The 23,343-nt window shown below is 45.8% G+C and overlaps 2 protein-coding genes across 12 annotated transcripts in view; both read left to right on the top strand.

Annotated features, from left to right (window-relative positions):
• The first annotated feature begins 3,406 nt into the window (after positions 1-3,406).
• Positions 3,407-14,297, top strand: PIGV (phosphatidylinositol glycan anchor biosynthesis class V). Of its 11 annotated transcripts, none has more exons than XM_012440200.2 (6): positions 3,407-3,523; positions 5,212-5,300; positions 6,088-6,154; positions 7,004-7,138; positions 10,707-11,828; positions 13,940-14,297. In XM_012440200.2, exons 4-6 carry the CDS (start codon positions 7,061-7,063, stop codon positions 14,219-14,221), a joined length of 1,482 nt encoding a protein of 493 aa, XP_012295623.2. In that variant the 5' UTR covers positions 3,407-3,523; positions 5,212-5,300; positions 6,088-6,154; positions 7,004-7,060; the 3' UTR covers positions 14,222-14,297. The 11 variants fall into 11 exon arrangements, with proteins under 11 accessions (XP_012295623.2, XP_012295626.2, XP_012295624.2 ...); XM_064363518.1 differs by lacking the exon at positions 3,407-3,523 and adding an exon at positions 4,266-4,311; XM_012440199.3 differs by lacking the exon at positions 3,407-3,523 and adding an exon at positions 4,545-4,571.
• A 1,369-nt stretch (positions 14,298-15,666) lies between these two features.
• Positions 15,667-23,343, top strand: part of ZDHHC18 (zinc finger DHHC-type palmitoyltransferase 18) — a 52,726-nt gene continuing 45,049 nt past the window's right edge. Inside the window, exon 1 of the mRNA XM_064363522.1 lies at positions 15,667-16,829. Within this exon, the coding sequence (XP_064219592.1) occupies positions 16,615-16,829 (215 nt within the window). The 5' untranslated portion in view covers positions 15,667-16,614. The remainder of the gene's footprint in view (positions 16,830-23,343) is intronic.

Raw genomic sequence — 23,343 nt, forward strand, 5'->3', positions numbered from 1 at the left:
AAGGCTAAACACTGAAGGAAGGGTGAAAAATACCTAGTGTCCATGGGATTTAAATGATGAGTGTGTGGCTCCTGAAGTTGGAGGTAGGGCAGAGTCTTTGTCCTTGGGTGGATAGGCATCTTCAAGTGATCGGACAGAGGCCAAAAAGGTTGCTTTTGGTAAATGTCTGAGACCTGACTAGTGTCACCCCAGGTGTCAGGATGTATGTAAATGTCACCTAGCATCCTTGGAAACTGCCAATGAATGCCCTTTTATCTACAGCAAAAAGAAGTAGCATAAAGTTCTGGTAAGGCACACCTGCCTGTCATCAGAGGCCAGTATGGTCACTTTTGCTTCACAATGGCATGGTGTCAGAGCCAACACCCCAGATTGGGATCAGCTATTCCAATACCATAGGACTGAGCCATGGAAAGTTTAGCATCTTGAAACTGAACTGCTGAGAGTACGTACACTGGGCTAGTCCTCTGCCCACCCCGGGGCCAAGGCCACCTCCAGAAGCAGAGGCAGGAGCAAGGCAAGGCAGCTACAGAGGGAAATGAATTGTCAATTGCTCCAGGGAAGTGAGTGTTCTGTGAGAACTACCTAACTTCCTTCTCTGCACCTTCAGTGGGAAAATCACTCACTCTTTTTTGTTCAGTGAGTTACAGGCCCATCTTTATTGAACATTGTATGCCAAGCACTATAAATCCTATGTGAGGTAGATATCTCCACCAGGCAAGGATTGTTTCGGTCTTGCTTAGTGTTGCATCCTCATCCCATCACATAGTAGGCATTCTTGTACTGTTGAACAAATCAAACAGATAAGATAGGAATTTGATGGTGGAAAGAGTAGGTCAGAGCTATTAAGACTTGGTGTGCCCATCTTAGCGTAGCCTGTAAAGACTTTTAGACATAGGGGAAAAAAGGAAGAGAGGGAAAGAGGTAAATCTGTGAAAGATTAAAATAGTGTGGAGTGGGAGAACCAGCCTCGGAGGCTGAGACCTGAATTCAAGTCCCATCACTACCACTAGCTATGTGACTTCTTTTTTTTTTTTTTTTTTTTTTTTTTTTGAGACAGAGTTTCGCTCTTGTTACCCAGGCTGGAGTGCAATGGCTCGATCTCGGCTCACCGCAACCTTCGCCTCTTGGGTTCAAGCAATTCTCCTGCCTCAGCCTCCCGAGTAGCTGGGACTACAGGCGTGCGCCACCATGCCCAGCTAATTTTTGTATTTTTAGTAGAGATGGGGTTTCACCATTTGACCAAGATGGTCTCGATCTCTTGACCTTGTGATCCACCCGCCTCGGCCTCCCAAAGTGCTGGGATTACAGGCGTGAGCCACAGTGCCCGGCCTTGCTATATGACTTCTTGCCAATCACTTCCCCTTTGTGGTCCTTAGCTCCCTCATCCATAAAATATAGGTATAGGATTAAAGAAATTGATTTATTGACCAGATCTTTATTGAAGACACACAGTGTGCAAGGCACTGTTCTAACACTGGGAATACATTGGTGAACAAAGCCCCTGCTCCTCCATTACACTCAGAAGCTTACATTCCAGAAGAGTGAAACAGACACTGAAACAAGCAAAATTCATAGACAGGACAAGCATATGGTATTAAGTGCTACAAAGAAAATAGAGAATGGGTGTGGTGTCTCACATCTGTAATCCCAGCACTCTGGGAGGCCAAAGTAGGTGGATCATTTGAACCCAGGAATTCCAGACTAGCCTGCGCAATATGGTGAGACCTCATTTTTTGTTTTGTGTGTATTTTTTTTTTTTTTTTTTTTGAAACAGAGTCTCGCTCTGTCGCCCAGGCTGGAGTGCAATGGTGTGATCTCAGCTCATTGCAACCTCCACTTCCTGGGTTCAAGCAATTCTCCCTGCCTCAGCCTCCCGAGTAGCTGGGATTTCAGGTGCCTGCCACCATGCCCAGCTAATTTTTGTATTTTTTAGTAGAGATGGGGTTTTGCCATGTTGGCCAGGCTGGTCTTGAACTCCTGACCTCAGATGATCCACCCGCCTCAGCCTCCCAAAGTGCTGGGATTACAGGCGTGAGCCACGGTACCCGGCCAAGACCTCATTTAAAAAAAAAAAAACAGACTGATGAGATATAGTACAGGGAAAGCCTCTCTGAGGAGGTGACATCACTCCTGAGACCCAAACATAATGGGCTAGCCAAAAGGTGGTCTGGTGGTAGAGGGCTTCAAGCAGGGAGAATAGCAAGAGCAGAGCTAGGCAAGTTCAAAGAACAGAAATGATGTAACCCTCTTAAATTCTAAGCTTCTAGAATAGTAATGCATCACTTGCATTGTTCAGGTTAGGGATTTGTATGTGATACTGTTTCTTGGTGATGTGGCATATACGTGTTTCTTAATGGAAGTGGCTGGGAAGTGTGGAGTCTTTCTGGAGCCCTGGGATATAGCTCTGTCTCACTTGCTTTCCACAGTTCTGGTAGCTCAGCTGGCTCCCTGGGTAGATGCAGGCTCCATCTTAGCTGCAGACTCTACAAGCACACTGAGAAGCTGCCTCCTTCACTACTCACAGCCTGGGAGCTCCAAAATCCCCTCCTATCCCATCTAGCCTTCTTCCAATCTGAAACCAGAGAGTCAGGGCTTTGAGAGCACAAGATTCAGCTTCCTTGTTTTCCTGTCAGAGCAGAAGCCAGAAAATGAAACAGGAAACAGAGCGGAAGAGGAGGGGGTTGGGTAGCAGAGAAGGAAAGAAGAAATTGCTGGAAAGTACAGCTGAAAATCTGGATAAAGTTCTACCTCTACAGGGTGACAGCTTAGCTTTTAAAAAACATTCTGACTTGTCTCGAGAGACCCCTGGCATTTTTACAAATAGATTTTTGAGATAATTTGGTGTGGACAGAGGGAACTCTGAGAATGCATGTCTTTTTCCCCTTGTGAATTTACAGAGCAAGGACAATTCACTTCTCAGTTTTGTCTGTGCAAAGAGAGTGCTGCTTGGAGCCTTATGGTGGACTTCTAGAGATTCAAGTCACAGCCTTGGGCCCTAGTCACAAGTGTGCCCCCAGGCTTTGCCATGTCACTCACTGGCCTCTGGAGCTGAGAACAAGTGAGTGGCACTGAAAAACCTGGGGGAAGGGCCATGAAACTCCATTTTTTCCCCCTTCTCCAACACACAACGACTAAATGTGATTTGTAGTTTCTCCACCTTGCACACAAGAAATATCTGAAGGCGATTTAGGTCTCAGGGACTGAAATGAGTTTTATAAAGAGTCAAGAGGTAAGAGTCCCAGCCCTTACAGACTGATGTGGGCTGGTCTTCCCCTGGAGAGGTAGCAATCATCTCTTTGTTCCCACCCACATGAGTAGCTGTTGCAGAAGATAAACCCCTCCCAGAGCCAGGCTGTGGCCAGAGGCTAACCCGGACCCCTGGCTTCGTTTAGAGGGCAGATAACTGAAACCACAAGAAGGCTTTGGAATCCTGAGAAACAAGAAATCCACCAACGGAGAAGGATTTATCATCTGTTTCCTTTAAGGAGGGTGCAAAGTTGTTCTAACAGATTCCGTTACAAGGGTACCAACTGGCCGCTCCCCACCATAGACGGTTTTGTTGAGTTCGCCTCTTTTTTTTTCTTCTTTTTTGGCCCCACTTCGTATGAGAGAAACTGCTTGAGTGAGGGAGGTGAAAGGAGTCCTGGAGGGTGTTCTCTGAGGTTTTCCTCACCATCCTCATTAGCCACCTGGGGAGAGGCAGAGGACTGAAGTAGGACAGAAGGTCTCTGGTAGCTAGAGGAGGGGAAAATCAGGGGGATCCCCCACTTTCTTCACACCCAGGACGCAGGGTGCCGCTGCCGGCCACAGAAACCCCAAGAATGCTTTTCTTTAGCTATTCAGAGGACATCTATTGTGTGCCAGGCCCTGTGCTGAGCTGTTGTTGCCTGACAGCATGAAGAGCGCGGCTCCGGCTTCTGTGAAGAGGCTGCGGGTCAGCCCCCAACTACTAGAGCCTCAGCCCCCACAGAGAACTCAGTGAATGTTAGCAGGAAGGAACTGGGGCAAGACCACTAACTCAGCAGCCTTGGCTCACTATTTGAAGGCGCGGTGGCGGGGGGCATTGAAGGAGAGTGAAGTGCGAGAGAACTCTTCAGGTGTCACCAAGGTGGGAAGGTGCTATGCGGCGAGGCGCCGAGCGGTGTCCCCCGCCCCGCTCGCCCAGAGTCAACATGGCCGGCGCGGAGGGAGGCGGCGCTGCTCCAAGTCCGGGCAGGAGCGGGGCGGGGACGCCGTCGGCGGAGCCAGCGCGCAGGCGTGGGCCGCGTGTGTCCCGGATGGAGGAGCTGAGGTTCGGTCCCCGCTGGAAAGGTCGGGACGGGCAGGCGCTGAGGACCCGTCGCTAGCTTGGGATCCCTGGAGTTCTGGCGGGAGGGAAGCTGTCAGATGGAGGCCGGCAGAAATGAGACAGAGGCCCAGAGAAGCGGGGAGCCCCGCCCCTCCGCCATCGCAGCCTCGGGCGCCGCCTCTTCCTTTCCAGCCTCCCGCCCTCGCCTGCTTCCGGCCCTGTAGCCTGGTGGGGCTCCGCAGGCTCCCTCGGGAGTGGTCCCTGGGCCGTGGGCCCATCTTGGGTGAGAGTCGATGATTAGTCCCCAGAAGGGACTGTGTCCAAAAGGAGCCGGCCAGAAACGGGCTGCGGACACGGCTGGGCTGACAGAAGGCGGCACACGAGGCCTTTGGCTCTAAGGACCCTGGGTTAGAGCGACTTCTCTAGCCCACGCAGTGGGTGTTGGTCTTAGAGAGTCCAGAGTTGCAGTTCAGCAGGATGTCCCAAATTCTCAGATAGGGCCCAGCTACCCAAAGCATACCCAGCAAAGGCAGGCTCTGGTATGGAAGTACTGGGCTAGGCGTTTGTGTAACCTGGGTCATAATCCTGGCTCTGAAAGGAGGCGGGCTGGTACCGTCAGGTTTAAGAAGCAAAAAACATGACAGCCTCTTTTAAGTATCCCTGCGTGCGTCACTTGACCCCAGTGAGCCTCAGTGTCCATATCCATAAAATGGCGATGGTAATTATACTGGCCTCATAGTGTCTGATGAGATCTCTGGGGCCTATTTGTCTCACGGGAAAATGTTTAAAGAGTGAAACTAGTTGATCTGTGTCCTGCCAGTTAAGAGTCTGTGATTTGGCAAAGGGGTTGTTGGGAAGTGAGGTTAGCAATTAGCTGAGAGGGAGAATTGACTGGCTTTGTTTTTACTTGGTTTACCTGTAAGCAAAGTGTGGGCTACACATCTGTAGTCTCTGAGGCTAGAGTCTGACTCCAAGAGAGGAAAGGAAGAATGCAAACATGATCAAGTGTCAGGTGGGTTAAGTGCTTTTCTGTTCCCGACTTATCTTCTGCGTGCCAGTGTGAAGCCAAGAAAGGGGAAAAAAAGTGAATTCACCCGTAGGATAGGGAAGGAGTAGCCGTGTGAGGTTGGGTGTGCCTATTTACGTGATTTCTCTCGATTCAGCGAGTCATATGTTGGAAACGTTGGGTAGATTCACGAACGACCGTTGCTCTCTGGGGCTTTCAGAAACTTGTCTTTGAACTGAATTTTCTTGAGCCAACCGGTGTGGAATTGGGGGCCCCTCCCTTCCTCCAGGCCTCCTTGCGATGGAGTAAGCAGCAGGCGCCCCCTTGTGCCGGGGAAAGAGTACTGTTGCCATTGGCCAACGGCTCCCTTTCTGGGGAAATTTTATTTTCCTGTGGCTTCTGTCACTTTGTCGTCTTGCTCTTGACATGAAATATGATGGGAAGAATACGTGGGTCAGTGATTTCATATCTAGAGTCAGTGAACTGCTGATGCTGTATCCAGTCCCTACCTCTTCGATTCATTCAGAACACAAGTTTAAGATGCCTGTTTGTGTTCTAGGCCCTGGGATATAGTTGTGATATAAAGCCCCTGCCCTTAGGAACTTAAGCAATAGCAATAAAGGAAATAGGGAAGAATGTAGTGAGAGCATAGTACACTGGCTAGTGAGGATCAGAGAATTCCAGAAACAAGTGATAACTACAAGTTTGGTTGGTATTTGCCAGATAAGAGAAGAAAAAGAGTCTTCCAGCCCTCCTTAAATTTTTCAGTTCAAATATTTTTTTTTTCTATTAGGCATAGTTCTTCACTCCAAATCGATGAGCTGCCTCTGATGCTTTTGCTTCCCTTTTGGATTTCTCAGGTTGGTGTTTGAAAGTTCTTAAGGAGCCATTATGACTTCTTTTAGCCTAAAGAATTGTAAAAGATGCCTTAAAGTGCGTTCCTTGCCTCTGAGTGGCTTTGCAGTTGTTTATACATTGGTACTATCCCAACAAAGAGATGGGAAATAACAGTTTTCTTCATCCCTGGTAGTCTACTCTGTTTCAGCAGTGTGAGCTGGCTGAGGTCCTGCTGAGTGGTGGTTTTCTTTTCCTTTCCCACTTAACAGACCAGCTGAACACACATCAGAGAGCTAAGCTAGAGTGTGTAGTCATTATGGTCTTCCAGTATGGTTTTATGCCCCACTTTGGGGACTCTGGTTTGGGACCTAGTTTATTATTCTGGGCAAGAGGAAAAGGGCACACACCAAATAATAGTAACACAACATAGATTTGAGCAGAACTTCACACTTTGGTCTGTTTCACCATCATGACAATTTTGTGAGATAGACAAAAAAAAAAGTTTGCTCCCATTTTTTATATAAAGAACTGAGGCTCAGAGAGACTTAATAACTTGTAAGCGACGGAGTCAGGACTTGAACCCAGATCTTTTGTTCCTGCAGAGGTGCATTCAATAGGCTTTAAAAGATTTTCTGTGACCTTAGCTTTCCAGCTACCTGCTTATCTGTGTGGAACTTTTCCAATGAGACTTCGGTGCTTCAAAGTGACACCTGCGAAACCCATTTACTGTCAAGATGCTTTCCCCTGATCTGGGAAGTTAGGTGACTGGTTAAGTTTGTCATAGTAATTCTGAGAGGGGAGGTCCCAATGAAGAATGCTTTCAAGAATTTGCTTTCACCTGATGTGTGACATTTTCCTCCTTTGGGGTTTAGAAGCCTGAGGGAGCTCAATCCTGGTAGCAACACCCCTGAATTCCTGGTGGTGAGAGGATGTGGCCCCAGGATCCATCCCGGAAGGAGGTGCTGAGGTTTGCAGTCAGCTGCCGTATCCTGACTCTCATACTCCAGGTCAGTCTCCCATCCTTTGTCCTGAATGTGCCATTGCTACATGACTGGAATAGGCGGTAAGAAGAGTCCCCATCTCCTTTCCACCTCCCAGGTGTGTCCCTCCATGTGGTTGGAACCATAGGGGCATAGACTTTAGAGCTGAAAAGTGGTCAGGAATCTTAGAAACACGGTCTGTTAATCTTCTGTTTTACACATGAAGTAGCAGAGGCCCAGAAAAGTTAAGTGACATCCCTAAAGCCACATAGGAAGATAGAGAAGGGCTGGAGTTTGACCCGTGTTTCCTAACTCCTGAGCTAGTAGTGGTCTCTCCAACAGACTGTGATGTTCTGTAACCAGAGATACTTGTATGGTATGATAGCTCAAAGTATTGCTCTGTGTCCCCTTACCAGGAGACTGAGCATTGTGTCAGTAAGTTGAGTGCGAGAGATGTGGCAATGTACAAGTCCTGACACCATCTGGATATATAATGATCCCTCCTGTTCCCCCGAGTGCCTCCCTTTCCTGCCTCACCCACACACAACTCTCAGTGCACTTGCCCTTTTGCAGCTCCCTTTCTCCTCCGAGGCTTGATACATATTTTAATAAAATGTCACGTATATATGAATTATTTGCTGCCTAGCACAGTACCTGATGCTTAGCTCAGTTTATTCATAAATGAATGAATGTTGTTGAATATATGTCAACACTTAGGGGTGTTAGATTCACATAGTTATGTGTGCCTTTTATCCCAGTACCATTCTCTCTGAGGCTTATAGCTGGTTCCTTTGTGGAAACCTTTTCTCCCTCCTCCCCCACTATATAAGGTGTAGCAGCCTCTGCTAGGTTTTGAGATTAGTTAAACGTGTCCACCTGCAGGCTAGGGCTGTTTATCTATGACTGTCACTCCTGTCCTGTTTGTTTTTACTGTTTGAAGTGGCCTGATAAGGAAACTGACCAAAAAGTGAAAAAGCCTTAAAAATGGGGCTATGCTTTTGTTGCCAGGCTAGGGAGACTTACTCAGTGATGTTTCTCAACCAGCATCAGCTGGCTTCCTGGCAGAACCAAAGGAGCAGTGCTGCAAGTCAGCATCCAGGATAAGGAACCAGGACAGCTGGGTTCTAAATCAGGTGGTAATTTTGGAAATAGTATTATTTCCTCTAGGCAGTTCATTCAACCACCAAAAATGTTTAAAGTACCTATAGTAATAATCTAGTAATAGTAATAATTTAATAGGCAAAAAGACTTTTCTTTTTTCTTTTTCTTTTTTTTTTTTTTTTTGGAGATGGAGTCTCAGCCTCCCAGGTTCAAATGATTCTCCCGCCTCAGCCTCCCGAGTAGCTGGGATTACAAGCACCCACCAGTACGCCCAGCTAGTTTTTGTATTTTTAGTAAAGACAGGGTTTCACCATGTTGTCCAGGCTGTTCTCAAACTCCTGACATCGTGATCCACCCGCCTCGGCCTGCAAAATGCTGGGATTACAGGCATGAACCACTGTGCCCGGCCAGCAAAAAGACATTTAATAGTAAATGCTATTTTATCATCATCCTCCCACTTCCAGCTTTAATGTTCAAGCCATCAGATTATATCCCTAAATTACCCTTTGTTGTTGCTGTCATCTCTGTCAATGACAGCTAATCCTTGATGGTTTTAGCTCCTGGTTCAATGTCACTCTTCCCAGTACTACTTCTGTTGATTTCCTAGTGGTTTCATTATTGTTTATTTATTTATGAGACGGAGTTTTGCTCTTGTCACCCAGGCTGGAGTACAGTGATGTGATCTCGGCTCACTGCAACCTCCACCTCCTGGGTTCAAGCGATTCTCCTGCCTCAACCTCCCAAGTAGCTGGGCTTACAGGCACCTACTACCATGCCCAGCTAATTTTTTGTATTTTTTTTTTTTTTTTGAGATGGAGTTTCACTCTTGTTACCCAGGCTGGAGTGCAATGGTGCGATCTCGGCTCACCGCAACCTCCGCCTTCTGGGTTCAGGCAATTCTCCTGCCTCAGCCTCCTAAGTAGCTGGGATTACAGGCACGCGCCACCATGCCCAGCTAATTTTTTGTATTTTTAGTAGAGACGGGGTTTCACCATGTTGACCAGGATGGTCTCAATCTCTTGACCTCGTGATCCACCGGCCTTGGCCTCCCAAAGTGCTAGGATTACAGGCGTGAGCCACCGTGCCCAGCCCAATTTTTTGTATTTTTAGTAGAGACGCCATGTTGGGCAGGCTTGTCTTGAACTCCTGACCTCAGGTGACCCACCCACCTTGGCCTCCCAAAGTGCTGGGATTACAGGCGTGAGCCACAGCACCCGGCTAGTTTCATTATTAATGAAGATGATGTGTGCGTGTCCTGAAAGAGGCTATCCCTTGAGAGTGAGTACTGGGGAAAGCATGTTAGAGATTTGAGGAAAGAGAAAAACATGTAACATTTACCAGCTTGTTTTCCTGAATGACGACTTAGAAAAATAGAGGGCATTAGAAGAGACCTTCCATATGCACCCACCACATTCTTCAGCCTACCTATGTCTGCACCTTTGTGCTTTCAGTACTGAAGGTTGGATCAACTATCTGTCCTCTTCTCTATGGCTGGCTCCTCTTCCTTGGTGGCAGATTCCATCCCTTTTGCCTACCCAGCAATTCTCCCCTCTCTCCTGCATACCCTTTCCCTGGGTTATTTCCACTAACATACAAACCCTTATCTCCCACCTTGAAAAAAAGTTTTCTCTTAACCTCACATTTTTGTTCACCTACTACCCCATTTGTCTGCTTCCCCTTACTCCTCAAAGTTTCTCTTCCCAGTCTAGGCAGGCTTCTCTCTCTTCTGATCCATTGAAATAGCCCTGGTCAAAGTCACCAGTGACCTTCACCTTGCTAAATCCAGTCATCAGTTTTCAGTCCTCATGTTACTTGACCTACCAGCAGCATTTACAGAGTTGATCACTCCTTTTCTTCCCTTGGTTCTAATGCTCTCTTGGGTTCTCTGCCACCTCACCGACTATTCCTTTTTTCTTCATTACTGGATTTTCATCCTCTTCCTAGCCTTCATATATTAACATGTCCAGGGTTCAGTCCTCAGATCTCTTCTTTTGTTTAAATAGGGTCTCATTCTGTCACCCAGGCTGGAGTACAGTGGCACAATCACAGCTCACTGCAGCCTCAACCTCCTGGGCTTAACCAATCCTCTTACCTCAGCCCCCTAAGTAGCTGGCACTATAGGCATGTGCCACCACACCCGGCTAATTTTTATTTTTTAATTTCTAGTAGAGACAAGGTCTCACTACATTGCCCAAACTGATCTCCAGCTCTTAGACTCAAGTGATCCTCCCACCTGAGCCTCCCAAAGTGCTGGGATTACAGGTGTGAGCCACTGTGCCTAGCCTTTTTTTTTTTTTTTTAGTTTTTGTAGAAACAAGGTCTTGCTATGTTGCCCAGGCTGGTCATGAACTCCTGGGCTCAAGTAATCCTCCCATCTCAGCCTGCCAAAGTGAGGATTACAGGCATGAGCCTGGTCTTCTTCTTCATTTTATTAAATGACAATTCTTTTCTTCTAGTTGCTCAACCCAAATTCTGGTTTTTCTTTACTCCACAGGCCCTCTTCAATGCCATCATCCCAGATCACCATGCAGAAGCCTTCTCTCCTCCTCGCCTGGCCCCCTCAGGCTTTGTGGACCAACTTGTGGAAGGTCTTCTGGGTGGCCTGTCTCGCTGGGATGCTGAACACTTCCTGTTCATTGCCGAGCATGGCTACCTGTATGAGCACAACTTTGCCTTCTTTCCTGGTTTCCCCTTGGCTCTGCTGGTGGGGACTGAACTGCTGAGACCCTTACGGGGGTTACTGAGTCTACGCAGTTGCCTGCTGATTTCAGCAGCATCACTCAATTTCTTGTTCTTCCTGTTGGCTGCAGTTGCTCTTCATGACCTGGGTTGTCTGGTTTTGCACTGTCCCCGCCAGGCCTTTTACGCAGCTCTGCTCTTCTGTCTCAGCCCTGCCAATGTCTTCCTGGCAGCTGGTTACTCAGAAGCTTTGTTTGCCCTCCTGACATTCAGCGCCATGGGGCAGCTGGAGAGGGGCCGAGTCTGGACTAGTGGACTCCTCTTTGCCATTGCTACTGGGGTACGCTCCAACGGGCTGGTCAATGTTGGCTTCCTCATGCATTCTCAGTGCCAAGGCTTTTTCTCTTCTCTTACGATGCTGAATCCCCTGAGACAGCTCCTTAAGCTGATGGCCTCTCTGTTTCTGTCGGTGTTCACACTTGGCCTTCCCTTTGCCCTCTTTCAGTATTATGCCTACACTCAATTCTGTCTGCCAGGCTCAGCCCGCCCCATTCCTGAGCCCTTGGTACAGTTAGCTGTAGACAAGGACTACCGGATTGCAGAGGGAAATGAACCGCCTTGGTGCTTCTGGGATGTTCCACTAATGTACAGCTATATCCAGGATGTCTACTGGAATGTTGGCTTTTTGAAATACTATGAGCTCAGGCAGGTGCCCAATTTTTTACTGGCTACACCAGTGGCTATACTGGTTGCCTGGGCAACTTGGACATATGTGACCACCCACCCGTGGCTCTGCCTTACACTTGGGCTGCAAAGGAGCAAGAACAATAAGACCCTAAAGAAGCCCAATCTTGGATTCCTCAGTCCTCAGGTGTTTGTGTACCTGGTCCATGCTGCAGTGCTGCTGCTGTTTGGAGGTCTGTGCATGCATGTTCAGGTGAGGTGGATTCCTGACTGGGATAAGGATGTGAATACAGGCAAAACCCCTTGGCCGAGGACAGGGAAGTTAGCTAACATCTCCCATTTGAGTGATCCATACTGAATTTATTCATTCAACAACTTTTTTTATTTTTTTGAGATGGAGTCTTGCTTTATTGTCCAGGCTAGCCTACAGTGGCATACACTGCAGTCTCTGCCTCCTGGGTGCAAGCGATTCTTCTACCTCAGCCTCCTGAGTAGCTGGGATTACAGGCATTCACCACCACGCCTGGCTAACATTTCATATTTTTAGCAGAGACAGGGTTTCACCATCTTGGCCAGTCTAGTCTTCTGACCTCATGATCCACCCACCTCAGCCTCCCGAAGTGCTGTGATTACAGATGTGAACCACTGTGCCTGGCCCATTCAACAACTATTTAGGAATGTTCTTTGTGCCAGACTCCAGGTCAGACCTCTAAGGAGAAACATGAATAAAACAAAATTACTGCCACTAGGGGTTTAATGGTATAAATAGGAGGACAGACATTTAACAGATAAAATTATAGTACAGTGGTATAGAAAGGGGAGTGCTGTTTTGAGATTTATTTTACTTTATTTCTATTTTTTTGAGACAGAGTCTCCCTCTGTTGCCCAGGCTGGAGTGCAGTGGCACGATCTCAGCTCACTGCAACCTTTGCCTCCTGGGTTCAAGCGATTCTCCTGCTTCAGCCTCCCAAGTAGCTGTGATTACAGGCACCTGCCACCACTGCCCAACTAATTTGTGTATTTTTAGTAGAGGCAGGGTTTCACCATGTTGGCCTGGCTGTTCTCGAACTCCTGAACTCAAGTGATCTGCCCGCCTCAGCCTCCCAAAGTGCTGGGAATTAAGATGTAAGCCACCACGCTCAGGCTGAGATTTTTTTAAAAAAAAGCTCAGATAAAGTATTATGGAGGCAAAGAAGAAGTATATAATTCACTGGAGTAGTTGAGAAAAGCATCATATTTCAGCTGGGTCCTGAAGAATGAGATTTTCCATATAAGAAGCAGAGGAGGAACACTCTAGGTAAAAGGAAGGGCATATGCGAAAACATGAGGGTTGTGAAAGGATTGGACTGAGATACAGGAATAAGCACAGAGGATATCTCTGGGATGTTTCCTGAAGAATGAGATTTTCCATATAAGAAGCAGAGGAGGAACACTCTAGGTAAAAGGAAGGGCATATGCGAAAACATGAGGGTTGTGAAAGGATTGGACTGAGATACAGGAATAAGCACAGAGGATATCTCTGGGATTTTTCCCTAATATGCAGTTATATCCATATTGGCTTCTTGACTGTTGGCTTCTGCAGGTACTCAACTCAGGCAGGTGCTCAGTTTCCAGAGGAGATATCATATCTAAGGTCTTGGGTGGTGGTGGTGGTGATAGAAAGGGATGGGAAAGGTTTGATCTTGTATCTTATTTTCTGTTCTTGCTGTGGCCCCACCCTGGGATGTCTTTTTTCCCCATGCTGACCTCTCCTTAGCAGTTTCTTCCTCTTGGAGTCGCACATCGGCTGTTTCTGAAGTTCTCCAAGCTGTATGGATAAGAGACACAGAGGAAATAGGAAGTTGCTTTCTATGTTTTTAGCTGGATTAAATCATAGAACGAGTGCCAGCAAAGCTTAAGGTTTCCAGGTTAGCTGAGGGAGGCCATTTGTAAACTTGTTTCTGAACTCCTATAGTAGAGAGAATGTTCAAGCAATGGGTCTCCTGCCCGTTTCCCTTTGCTTTGCCATCCTGTGGGATAAGGGAACCACCTCAGGTTCCCAAGCCCCAAATCAATAGCACAGAGTTTGGAGTCCATGCCCTGGGCTAAAATTAGACTCCATAGTTTCTAGTACTGATTGGCCCATTATTGTAATAGTAATTAGTCTGTAACTATGTTTATTTGTAACATGGAAGATGTCTGTCTGCTGTTCCATGCATCTTTCTAAGACAGATCCTAAGTTCTGTTCAATTTATTTTCCAGAGTAATACATTTCTAGTCATGGGACCGTGGTTCACCCAGCAGTAGAGAAGTCCCCAGGCTGGTCCAATTTGAGTCAGTGACATTTCAGTAAATTTCTGGATGTTCCCCTCTTACAATTTCTAGGTTCTCACCAGATTTTTGGGCTCCTCCACTCCTATTGTGTACTGGTTTCCAGCTCACTTGCTTCAGGATCAAGAGCCACTGTTGAGGTCCTTAAAGACTGTGCCTTCGAAGCCTCTTACAGAGGACTCCCCACCAGGACAAAAGGTCCCTAGAAATCCTATCATGGGACTTTTGTATCACTGGAAAATCTGTTCTCCAGTCACACGATACATTCTAGGCTACTTCCTGACTTACTGGCTCCTGGGACTACTCCTTCATTGCAACTTCCTGCCTTGGACATGACCGGGACTCTCCAGGGACAGGCTGAAAGCCGACTTAACCCAGGGGTCTGAAAGTAAAACCACACATTGGAACTGCCTGTGCTGCCTTGGGATCATTGCTGTGTCCATTATAATCTCTCTCTTTGAAAACTGGTTAGGAATGGAAGTGTCAGCTGCTAGAGAGCCCCTTCTGGTCCTGGCTAGGGCAAATTTTAGAGTAACAATATTCCCTGTAACTGAAGATTGTCTTATTCCAAGTCTAAAGTACACCTGGATCTGTCTAGTCAATCAACATAGCAGAGACAGTCTTAAACCTACCACTGACCTGCGTGTAATTTAAATGTCAATTATTGAAGTGTAAATTTCATCAAAGGCATTAACTGACAGGCTGCTAACAGTCCACACAAGATGGTACAGGCCTGAACAGTGTAGTGGCAGTAGTGAAGTGGGACCATTTTTTCCAACTGGGACATTGTTTCTGATGAATTTTTTTTATGATTTGTGCATTTATTTTTATTTATATGAAAAAAATCTTGCCGGGCGCGGTGGCTCAAGCCTGTAATCCCAGCACTTTGGGAGGCCGAGGCGGGTGGATCATGAGGTCAAGAGATCGAGACCATCCTGGTCAACATGGTGAAACCCCGTCTCTACTAAAAATACAAAAAATTAGCTGGGCATGGTGGTGCGTGCCTGTAATCCCAGCTACTCAGGAGGCTGAGGCAGGAGAATTGCCTGAACCCAGGAGGCGGAGGTTGCGGTGAGCCAAGATCGCGCCATTGCACTCACTCCAGCCTGGGTAAAAAAGCGAAACTCCGTCTCAAAAAAAAAAAATCTTACAAAGATATGCAAATTAAACTTCTTTCAGTTATATGTGCAATGAATTGCCTTTTTAAAAATAATACACGGTGGGCACAATGTCTCACACTGTAGTCCCAGTACTCTATGAGGCTGAAGTGGGCAGATCACTTGAGGCCAGGAGTTTGAGACCAGCCTGGTGAAACCCTATCTCTACTAAAAATACAAAAATTAGGGCACGGTGGTGCACACCTGTAATCCCAGCTACTTGTGAGGCTGAGGCATGAGAATTGCTTAAACCTGTGAGGCAGAGGTTGCAGTGAGCTGAGATCACGCCACTGCACTCCAGCCCAGGCAACAGAGTAAGACTGTCTCAAAAAAAGTAAAAAATAAAAACAATACAAATATTTTCATGCTGTTTCCTTTTTGTGGTAAAAAGTAAAATAATTTTTTTTCTTAAAATGTTTTTTTTAAGCTGACAGTTTTCTGAAAAAGTAAAATACTTTTTAAAAATTAAAATAGGCCGGGCGCGGTGGCTCACGCCTGTAATCCTAGCACTTTGGGAGGCCGAGGTGGGTGGATCACCAGAGGTCAGGAATTCAAGACCAGCCTGGCCATCAGGGTGAAACCCCATCTTAAAAAAAAAATAAATAAATAAAAATAAAATAAAATAATACAAATCAGTTGAAGGCAAAAGGGTAAGAAGGAGGTATCAGGAACCCTGGATTCTAGTCCTCTCAGTAAAACCCTATTTACCAGCCATGTGACTTGGGAGAGTTTTCAGAACCTTAGTTACCTCCTCTGAAAATTGCGTGAAATTATGATATTCTTCAGGGGGTGGTGGTGAACCATACAGTCTCTTGTAAGTCCCTTTCTGCTCTAAGATCTTAAGAACTGCCTTAAATAACAGAATCCCCCCAGTCTAAACCCTTATGTAGAGGCTTAAACGTGTGATTTTAGGAGAAAATACCTAGTTCTCCTGTCTTCAGCACTTAGAATAAACTCCTCCTCCACCCCCGGAGTGCAACTCTGGGGAGGAACTTAGGTGGTCTTTCCTTTGAATGGGGGAAAGCAGTGATATCTGGCAGATAAGGTGCCTGTCGTGCCGTTCTCAGGTGCCTGCTTGCTTGATCGGTAGACATGGGTTAGAGGAGCCAACACAGCGGCAGGAATTGGTAAATTGTACGTAAGTCCAAGGTGGAATGAAATAGTATCTGCCCTGCTTCCTGGCCCCTGTTTGATCATGAGCCTATCACTATAATTGTAGTAAGATCATTGACCCCTGCTGAGCTACTTTTGCCCATTCCTTAAGCCAGGTAAGAGTTTGGCTCTGTAACATTCATCAACTCTTTTATTTCCCACTTAAACCAAAAAAGTCCAGTAAGTAGAAACTCTTCAAAACAGATGGGTAATCATAAGCAGCTTCTGGAGAGACTCAAGAATTGGAATTTTGACACACTCCCTCTGACCGTGACAGAAAGCTAAACTTGCCAGCTGAAGGGAAGCTCCTGGCTGAGCCCCAATACCCTCTGTTGGAGCTTCTGGTCAGCCTGGCCAATAAGCATTTCCCATCCATCGCTGCAGCACTAGCACAGCTGAGAGAATTTGGTCCAGAGTCAAATGCTTCTGAAAATGTACACACCGATCGGGGCAGCCCTCTGTCTTCTGCCAAGACACCGAGTGCCCTTCTTGGCAAAAGATGATCACCCCTGCCCTAATGTCCCTCCAGTTGGCAGAAACTGTTTCCTTTCTTCTTGCCAACAGCTGCAAATCCAGAGACTTCCACCCTGTGTGCAGGAAGTGTTGGGGTCCTGTTTCGGCTCTCTGTTGCTGAGGTAGGAGCACTGGGTTCTTTGCTCTCCTCTTTGCCTCCTTTTGGGGAATAATCAGGACTGATTATTCATCTACTGGAAGAGGTGACTCAGACCCCATAAGGTAGGTGTGATGTCACTGTTCTGGCAGTTTCAGCTTAACTAGAGCTCATCATACCCAGAAACCTGTAACAGGAGCCCAACTAGGTGGACGCACCTGGCGTGAGCTGGACAAAGTTTTCTTTCTGACCTTGCAGGGATTTAGTTGTTCTTTAAGGATCTACGGAATGGGCTGATTTTATGACCAGCAGCTGTCTTTTTACCATCCTATTAACAGTCTCTTTAATAGTCTGCGAGAGGGACTTGAAGGGCCCAAGACAGGAAGTTTCCTGTTTACCCTGAGGTCTAACAATGCCACAGCTAGGTGGGGTGTCTACAATTTCAGAGAAGAGTCATTTCCTTCTGAGACCCTGCTAAAACAGAAACCAGACGCCTAGAAGTACCTAGAAGTAGATGCTTTTTTTTGTTCTTTAATGCAGGTGGGAGGAGAGAGAGTGTTTGACATGCCTTTACCAGTCCTCCTGGAAAAATGTCACTTTTCTGAACAGACCCTCTCACTGTCATCTAAAAATGTAATACGTGCAGGCTCAAGGGATTTGAAACTGATTGATTCTTTCAGTAATTGTTTATTAATACCGATTTTAGGGGAATAAAGATGACTCAACTATGCCTCCTGTCCTCAAATAACTGTCTAACAAAGTTGCTAGCAGACACAGAAAAATTAATCAAGGCAGAAAACAATAAATTCTGGGGAGTGAAAGGACTCTTCTTGCTCTATATCTCATTACTTGAATCTTTTTTTTTTTTTTTTGAGACAGAGCCTTGCTCTGTCACCCAGGCAGGAGTGCAGTGGTACAAGCTCGGCTCACTGTAACCTCTGCCTCCCGGGTTCAAGTGATTCTCCTGCCTCAGCTTCCCAAGTAGCTGGGATTACAGGAGCCCGTCACCATGCCCAGGTAATTTTTGTATTTTTTAGTAGAGGCAGTGTTTCACCATGTTGGCCAGGCTGGTCTCAAACTCCTGACCTCGTGATCCACCCATCTCGGCCTCCCAAAGTGTTAGGATTACAGGCGTGAGCCACTACGCCCAGCCCTACTTGAACTCTTTATGATTAGAATGAATTCAAGTTTTATTTGTGCACTTAGAAAAAGGTAAGTGAAGCACAGAGCATTTACTCTGTAAGTTGACACAAGATGGAGATCCCTTCCAGCTTGGGATGCCTGAAAAGACTTTATGGAGAAATGGTAGTTGAGCTAGACTTTGAAGGATGGGTAGGATTTGAAAGTTAAGGGTATAAAAAGAAAAAAAAAAGTGCTTCTTTTTGGAAGCACTTTTTGGAAGCTTCTTTTTGGTAATGGAGGAATAAAAAAGAAAAAGTTAAAGGTAGAGAATGAATATAGAAGGCAGGAAATGGAACAGGTTGGGACAGGGAGAGCTCAGTGTGAGTGGAGCTGAGGTCTTAATCTAGGCTTTGAAATCAGCCCCAAGCCCAGCTCTACTGTGTACTAGCTGTGTAAACTTGAGCCAGATACTGACTCTCTAAGCCTCAGTTTACTCATCTGTAAAATGTAGATAATAATATCTAGCTCATAGATAAAAGAATAATAACATCCCATAGGGTAGTGGTGGGAACTAAATGTTACCATATGAAAAGTGTTGAGAACAGTGCTAACAAAGGAATAACTGCATTTTGGACATGTTGGGTTTACGATGGCAGCAGCACATTTATGTGCCAGGAAATGTGGGACTGGAGACCAGGAGAGTGGTCAGGGGGTCGTCCACACAGACGTGGTAATTACAGCAGCCATGCTATTGGATGGGATTGTCAAAAAGTGGAGAGAGAGAAGAGAGAGGCTCTAAGAGTGTGGGCAAGTGGCTCAACCTCTCTAAACCTGTTTTCTCATCTACAATGGGGTGATAGCATCTACCACATGGGCCGTCATGAAGATAAAACACTTAGTACAATGCCTGGCATATGGCAGGAACTTCATGAATGGTAGCTATTTTTTTTATCATTATTATAATTAAAGGACCAGAAACAAATTCTATCATTGGAGAAAAAGAGAGTTTCAAGGCCAGGCACGGTGGCTCATGCCTATAATCCTAGCACTTTGGGAGGCTGAGGTGGGTGGATCGCTTGAGCCCAGGAGTTTGAGACCAGCCTGGGCAACATGGTGAAACCCCATCTCTACAAAAAATACGAAAATTAGCTGGGTATCCGGTGTGCGCCTATAGTCCCAGCTACTTGGGAGACTGAGATGGGAGGATCACCTGATCCCAGGAGGTCAAGGCCGCAGTGAGCCATGATCACACCACTGCACTCCAACCTGGGTGACAGAGTGAGACCCTGTCTCAAAAAAAAAAAAGTTGCAAGAAGAAAGAAATAGTTAGCAGGGTCATATGCTGTTAAGGTTAAGAAAAGGATAAGAATAGCTATTGAATTTAGGGATTAGGGATACTAGCCAAGGTAGGTTAACTGTGATACCAAACAACCGCCAAAACTCAGTGGCTGTTCCTTTCTTTTTCATTCATAGTCTAGTGCAGGCTTAGGAAGGGAGGTCTGTTCTGCCCAATTATTGGGGACCCGGTCTTGTCCATTTTGTGACTTCGTCCTCCTCTCGCTCCACAGAATTCTCTACTCCTGGAAAAGTTTTAAAGAGCCAGCCTGGAAGAGTCAACACATCATTCCATTCCAGTAGCTAGAACTTAGTCACATGGCCATGTCTAAACGCAAAGGAGGTGGGAAGTAGGGTTCCTAGATAAAATACAGCATGCCCAGTTACATTTGAATTTCAGGTAAACAAGTTATTTTTCAATATAATTACATTCCAAATATTTCATGGGACATAATTCTAAGAATTTCTTCTTTGCTTAATTGAAACTCAAATGTAACTGGCATCCTGTATTTTTTTTATTTGCTATATCTGGTAGCCCTACTGGGAAGTGAAGTCTGGCTGTGAGTTCAAGAAGAGAACACAGATAATTGTATGTTACAGTCTGCCTTTCTGAGCCAAATACTTGTTTCTTCTCACAGAATACACTTACTCCTGCCCAAGGGAAATAGCCCCAAATCCCATCTAGTCACTGTATTCAGCTCAGAATCTCTCAGTCAGCTTCAGTATGGTTCCTTATGGTGATCTGTGAACTGAAGAAGCAAGTTATCTGCACTTCTCAAACACACCCAGTATATACTGGTAGGGCAAGAAAAGGATAACCTTAATACAAACTCCCGTTCAGAAGAGGAAAGCATAGAAGAAGTGCCATAGTCACTGGTCCAAAGCAGTTTTGAACTCCCACTGCTGAGGCACGTCAAAGCCCCCTTCCCCGGACTGCAGGAAGTTCTTGGATTAGAACTTTTTTTTTTGTTTTTTGAAGACAGGGTCCACTCTGTTGCCCAGGCTGGAAGGCACCCCAGGCTGGAAGGAGGTGGTGTGATCATAGCTCACTGTAATCTCAAACTTCTGAGCTCAAGGGATTCTCCCACCTCAGCCCCTCCTGAGTAGCTGGGACTACAGGCATGTTCCACTACACCTGGCTAATTTTTGCTATATTTTGTAGAGATAACTTGCTATATTGCCCAGGCTGGTCTTCAATTCCTGGCCTCAAGCTATCCTTTTGCCTTGGTCTCCCAAAGTGCTGGGATTATGTACATGAGCCACTACACCCAGCCTGGACCTTGTTTTTGTTACTGGATAGATTTTTTTTTTTTTTTTTTGAGATGGAGTCTCAGGCTGTAGTGCAGTGGCGTGATACCAGCTCACTGCAACCTCCGACCCCCTGGTTCAAGCAATTCTCCTGCCTCAGCCTCCAAAGTAGCTGAGATTACAGGCACATGCAACCAAACCCAGCTAATTTTTTTATTTTTAGTAGAGATGGGGTTTCATCATGTTGGCCAGAATGGTCTGGTCTCCTGACCTCATGATCCGTCTACTTCAGCCTCCCAAAGTGCTGGGATTACTGGTGTGAGCCACCGCACCCGGCCTGGGATGGACTCTTTTGTCCGTTGTTCTCCATGGCTCCTGGATGTGACTTTCTAGGAAGTTCTTCCTTGCCTTTTTAAAATTTTATTTTAAAGAGACAGGGTCTCACTCTGTTTTCCAGGCTGGAGTGCAGTGACAGGATCATAGCTCACTGCAGCCTCAAAATCCTAGACACAAGTGATCCACCTACCTTATCCTCCCAAGTAGCCCCAACTACTACAGGCACACATTGCTATGCCTGGCTTCTTCCTTGTTGATTACCCTTCACGGCCACATCTGAAGTTGGCTTTGGGGAGTATGACCTTCTCCTTGGAGAATGCTCAGCTTTCACCAAGGCACTTCCTACTGGTGAAAACAAGGGAGCCTAAAGTTATTTTAGGTCTCAACTAATCAGACTGTGTACATATGTATGTGCACTAAAATATATCTAACAATAGTTACCATCTTAACTGTTTTTAAGTGTTAGTTCTGTAGCATTAAGTACATTCACAGTTATTCAACCAACACCACTATCTATCTACATAATTTTTTTTTTGAGACGGAGTCCCACTCACCCAATCTTGGCTCACTGCAACCTCCACCTCCTGGGTTTAAGCGATTCTCCTGCCTCAGCCTCTCAAGTAACTGGGACTACACGTGCCTGCCACCACACCCAGCTAATTTTTGTATTTTGAGTAGAGATGGGGTTTCGCCATGTTGGGCAGGCTGGTCTTGAACTCCTGACCTCAAGTGATCCACCTGCCTTGGCCTCCCAAAGTGCTGGGATAACAGGCGTGAGCCACCACGCCTGGCCCAGAACTTTTTTGTCTTCCCAAACTGAAACTGTACCCATTAAACAATAACTTTACATTCCCCCTGCTCACTAACCCGTGGCAACCACCGTTCTACTTTCTGTCTCTATAAAATTGACTACTCTTGGTACCTTACATAAGTGGCATCATAAAATATTTGTCCTTTTGCGTCTGGCTTATTTCAATTAGCATAATGTCTTCAGGGTTCATCTATATTGTAGCTTGCCTCAGAATTTCTTTTTAAGGCTGAATATATTCCATTGTACTACATCTTGTTTATCCATTCATCTGTCAGTGGTCACTTGGATAGCTTCCACCTCATGGCTATTATGAATAAATGCTGTTATGAACATTTTATATAACAGATATAAAAATTCTGTTCAAGTTCCTGCTTTCAGTTCTTTTGTTTATATAGCCAGAAGTAGAATTGATGGATTATATGGTAGTTCCATGTTTTGCTTTTTTGAAGAATGGCCATATCGTTTCCTTTTCTTTTTCTTTTCTTTTTTATTTTTTTTTAAAGATGGACTGACACTCTGTCACCCAGGCTGGAGTGCAGTGGCATGATCTTGGCTCACTGCAACCTCCACCTCCCGGGTTCAAGCAATTCTCCTGCCTCAGGCTCCCAAGTAGCTGGAACTACAGGCACACGCCACCGCACCTGGCTAATTTTTGTAGTTTCAGTAGAGACGGGGTTTTACCATATTGGCCAGGCTAGTCTCAAGCTCCTGACCTCAGGTGATCCACCTGTCTCAACCTCCCAAAGTGCTGGGATTACAAGCATGAGCCACTGCGCCCAGTGGCCATATTGTTTTCTATAGCAGTTGCAGCATTTTACATTCCCACCAGCAATGCAAAAGGGTTCCAATTTCTGTATATCCTTGCCAACATTTATTTTCTGTTTTGTTTTTTGTTTTTTAATACTAGCCACCTTGGTGAGTATAAAGTGGTATTTTGATTTAAATTGTCCTGATGACTAGTGGTATTGAGTATCATATCATATGCTTATTGGCTACTTGTATGTCTTTGGAGAATATCTATTTATATAATCTTACCTGTTTTGGGGGGTTATTTTGTTGTTGGGGGTTATTTTGTTGTTGGTGGTAAGTTGTTGGAGTTCTTTATATATTTTAGATACTAATCCCTTATCTGGTATATGATTTGCAAATATTTTCTCCCATTCCGTGGGTTGCCTTTTCACTCTGTTGATAGTGTTCTTTGATGCCCAAAATGTTTAGTTTTGCTAAAGTTCAACTTGTCTACTTTTGTTGCCTGTACTTTTGGTGTCGTATCCAAGAAATCTGTGCCAAATCTGATGTCATGAAGTTTTCTCCTTATGTTTTCTTCTAAGAGTTTTATAGGTTTTTTTTGTTTTGTTTTGTTTTGTTTTTTTTTGAGACAGGGTCTGTTATACAAGCTGGAGTGCGGTGGTGCGATCACAACTCACTGCAGCCTCAACCTCCCAGGTTCAAGCAATCCTTCTACCTTAGTCCCCCATGTAGCTGGAACTACAGGCACACACCACCACCATGTCTGGCCATGAAGACTCTTAACCTGATATTTGCCTTAGAAAGATTGCATCTTTAGGCCAGGCACAGTGGCTCATGCCTGTAATCCCAGCATTTTGGGAGGCCGATGCAGGTTGATCACTTGAGTCCAGGAATTTGAGACCAGCTTGGGCCACATGGCAAAACCACATTTCTACTA

The sequence above is a fragment of the Aotus nancymaae genome, unplaced genomic scaffold (genome assembly GCF_030222135.1).
Source record: "Aotus nancymaae isolate 86718 unplaced genomic scaffold, 86718_ANA_hifiasm-v0.15.2.pri h1tg000053l, whole genome shotgun sequence".
Lineage (NCBI taxonomy): Eukaryota > Metazoa > Chordata > Mammalia > Primates > Aotidae > Aotus > Aotus nancymaae.

What these genes read in the sequence shown, in the direction of transcription:
- PIGV (XM_012440200.2), top strand. Translation starts at nt 7,061, where the DNA reads ATGTGGCCCCAGGATCCATCCCGGAAGGAGGTGCTGAGGTTTGCAGTC. An exon ending in TCCTGACTCTCATACTCCAG is followed by an intron (nt 7,139 to 10,706) that starts GTCAGTCTCCCA and finishes TTTACTCCACAG; the next exon opens with GCCCTCTTCAATGCCATCAT. An exon ending in GTCTGTGCATGCATGTTCAG is followed by an intron (nt 11,829 to 13,939) that starts GTGAGGTGGATT and finishes TACAATTTCTAG; the next exon opens with GTTCTCACCAGATTTTTGGG.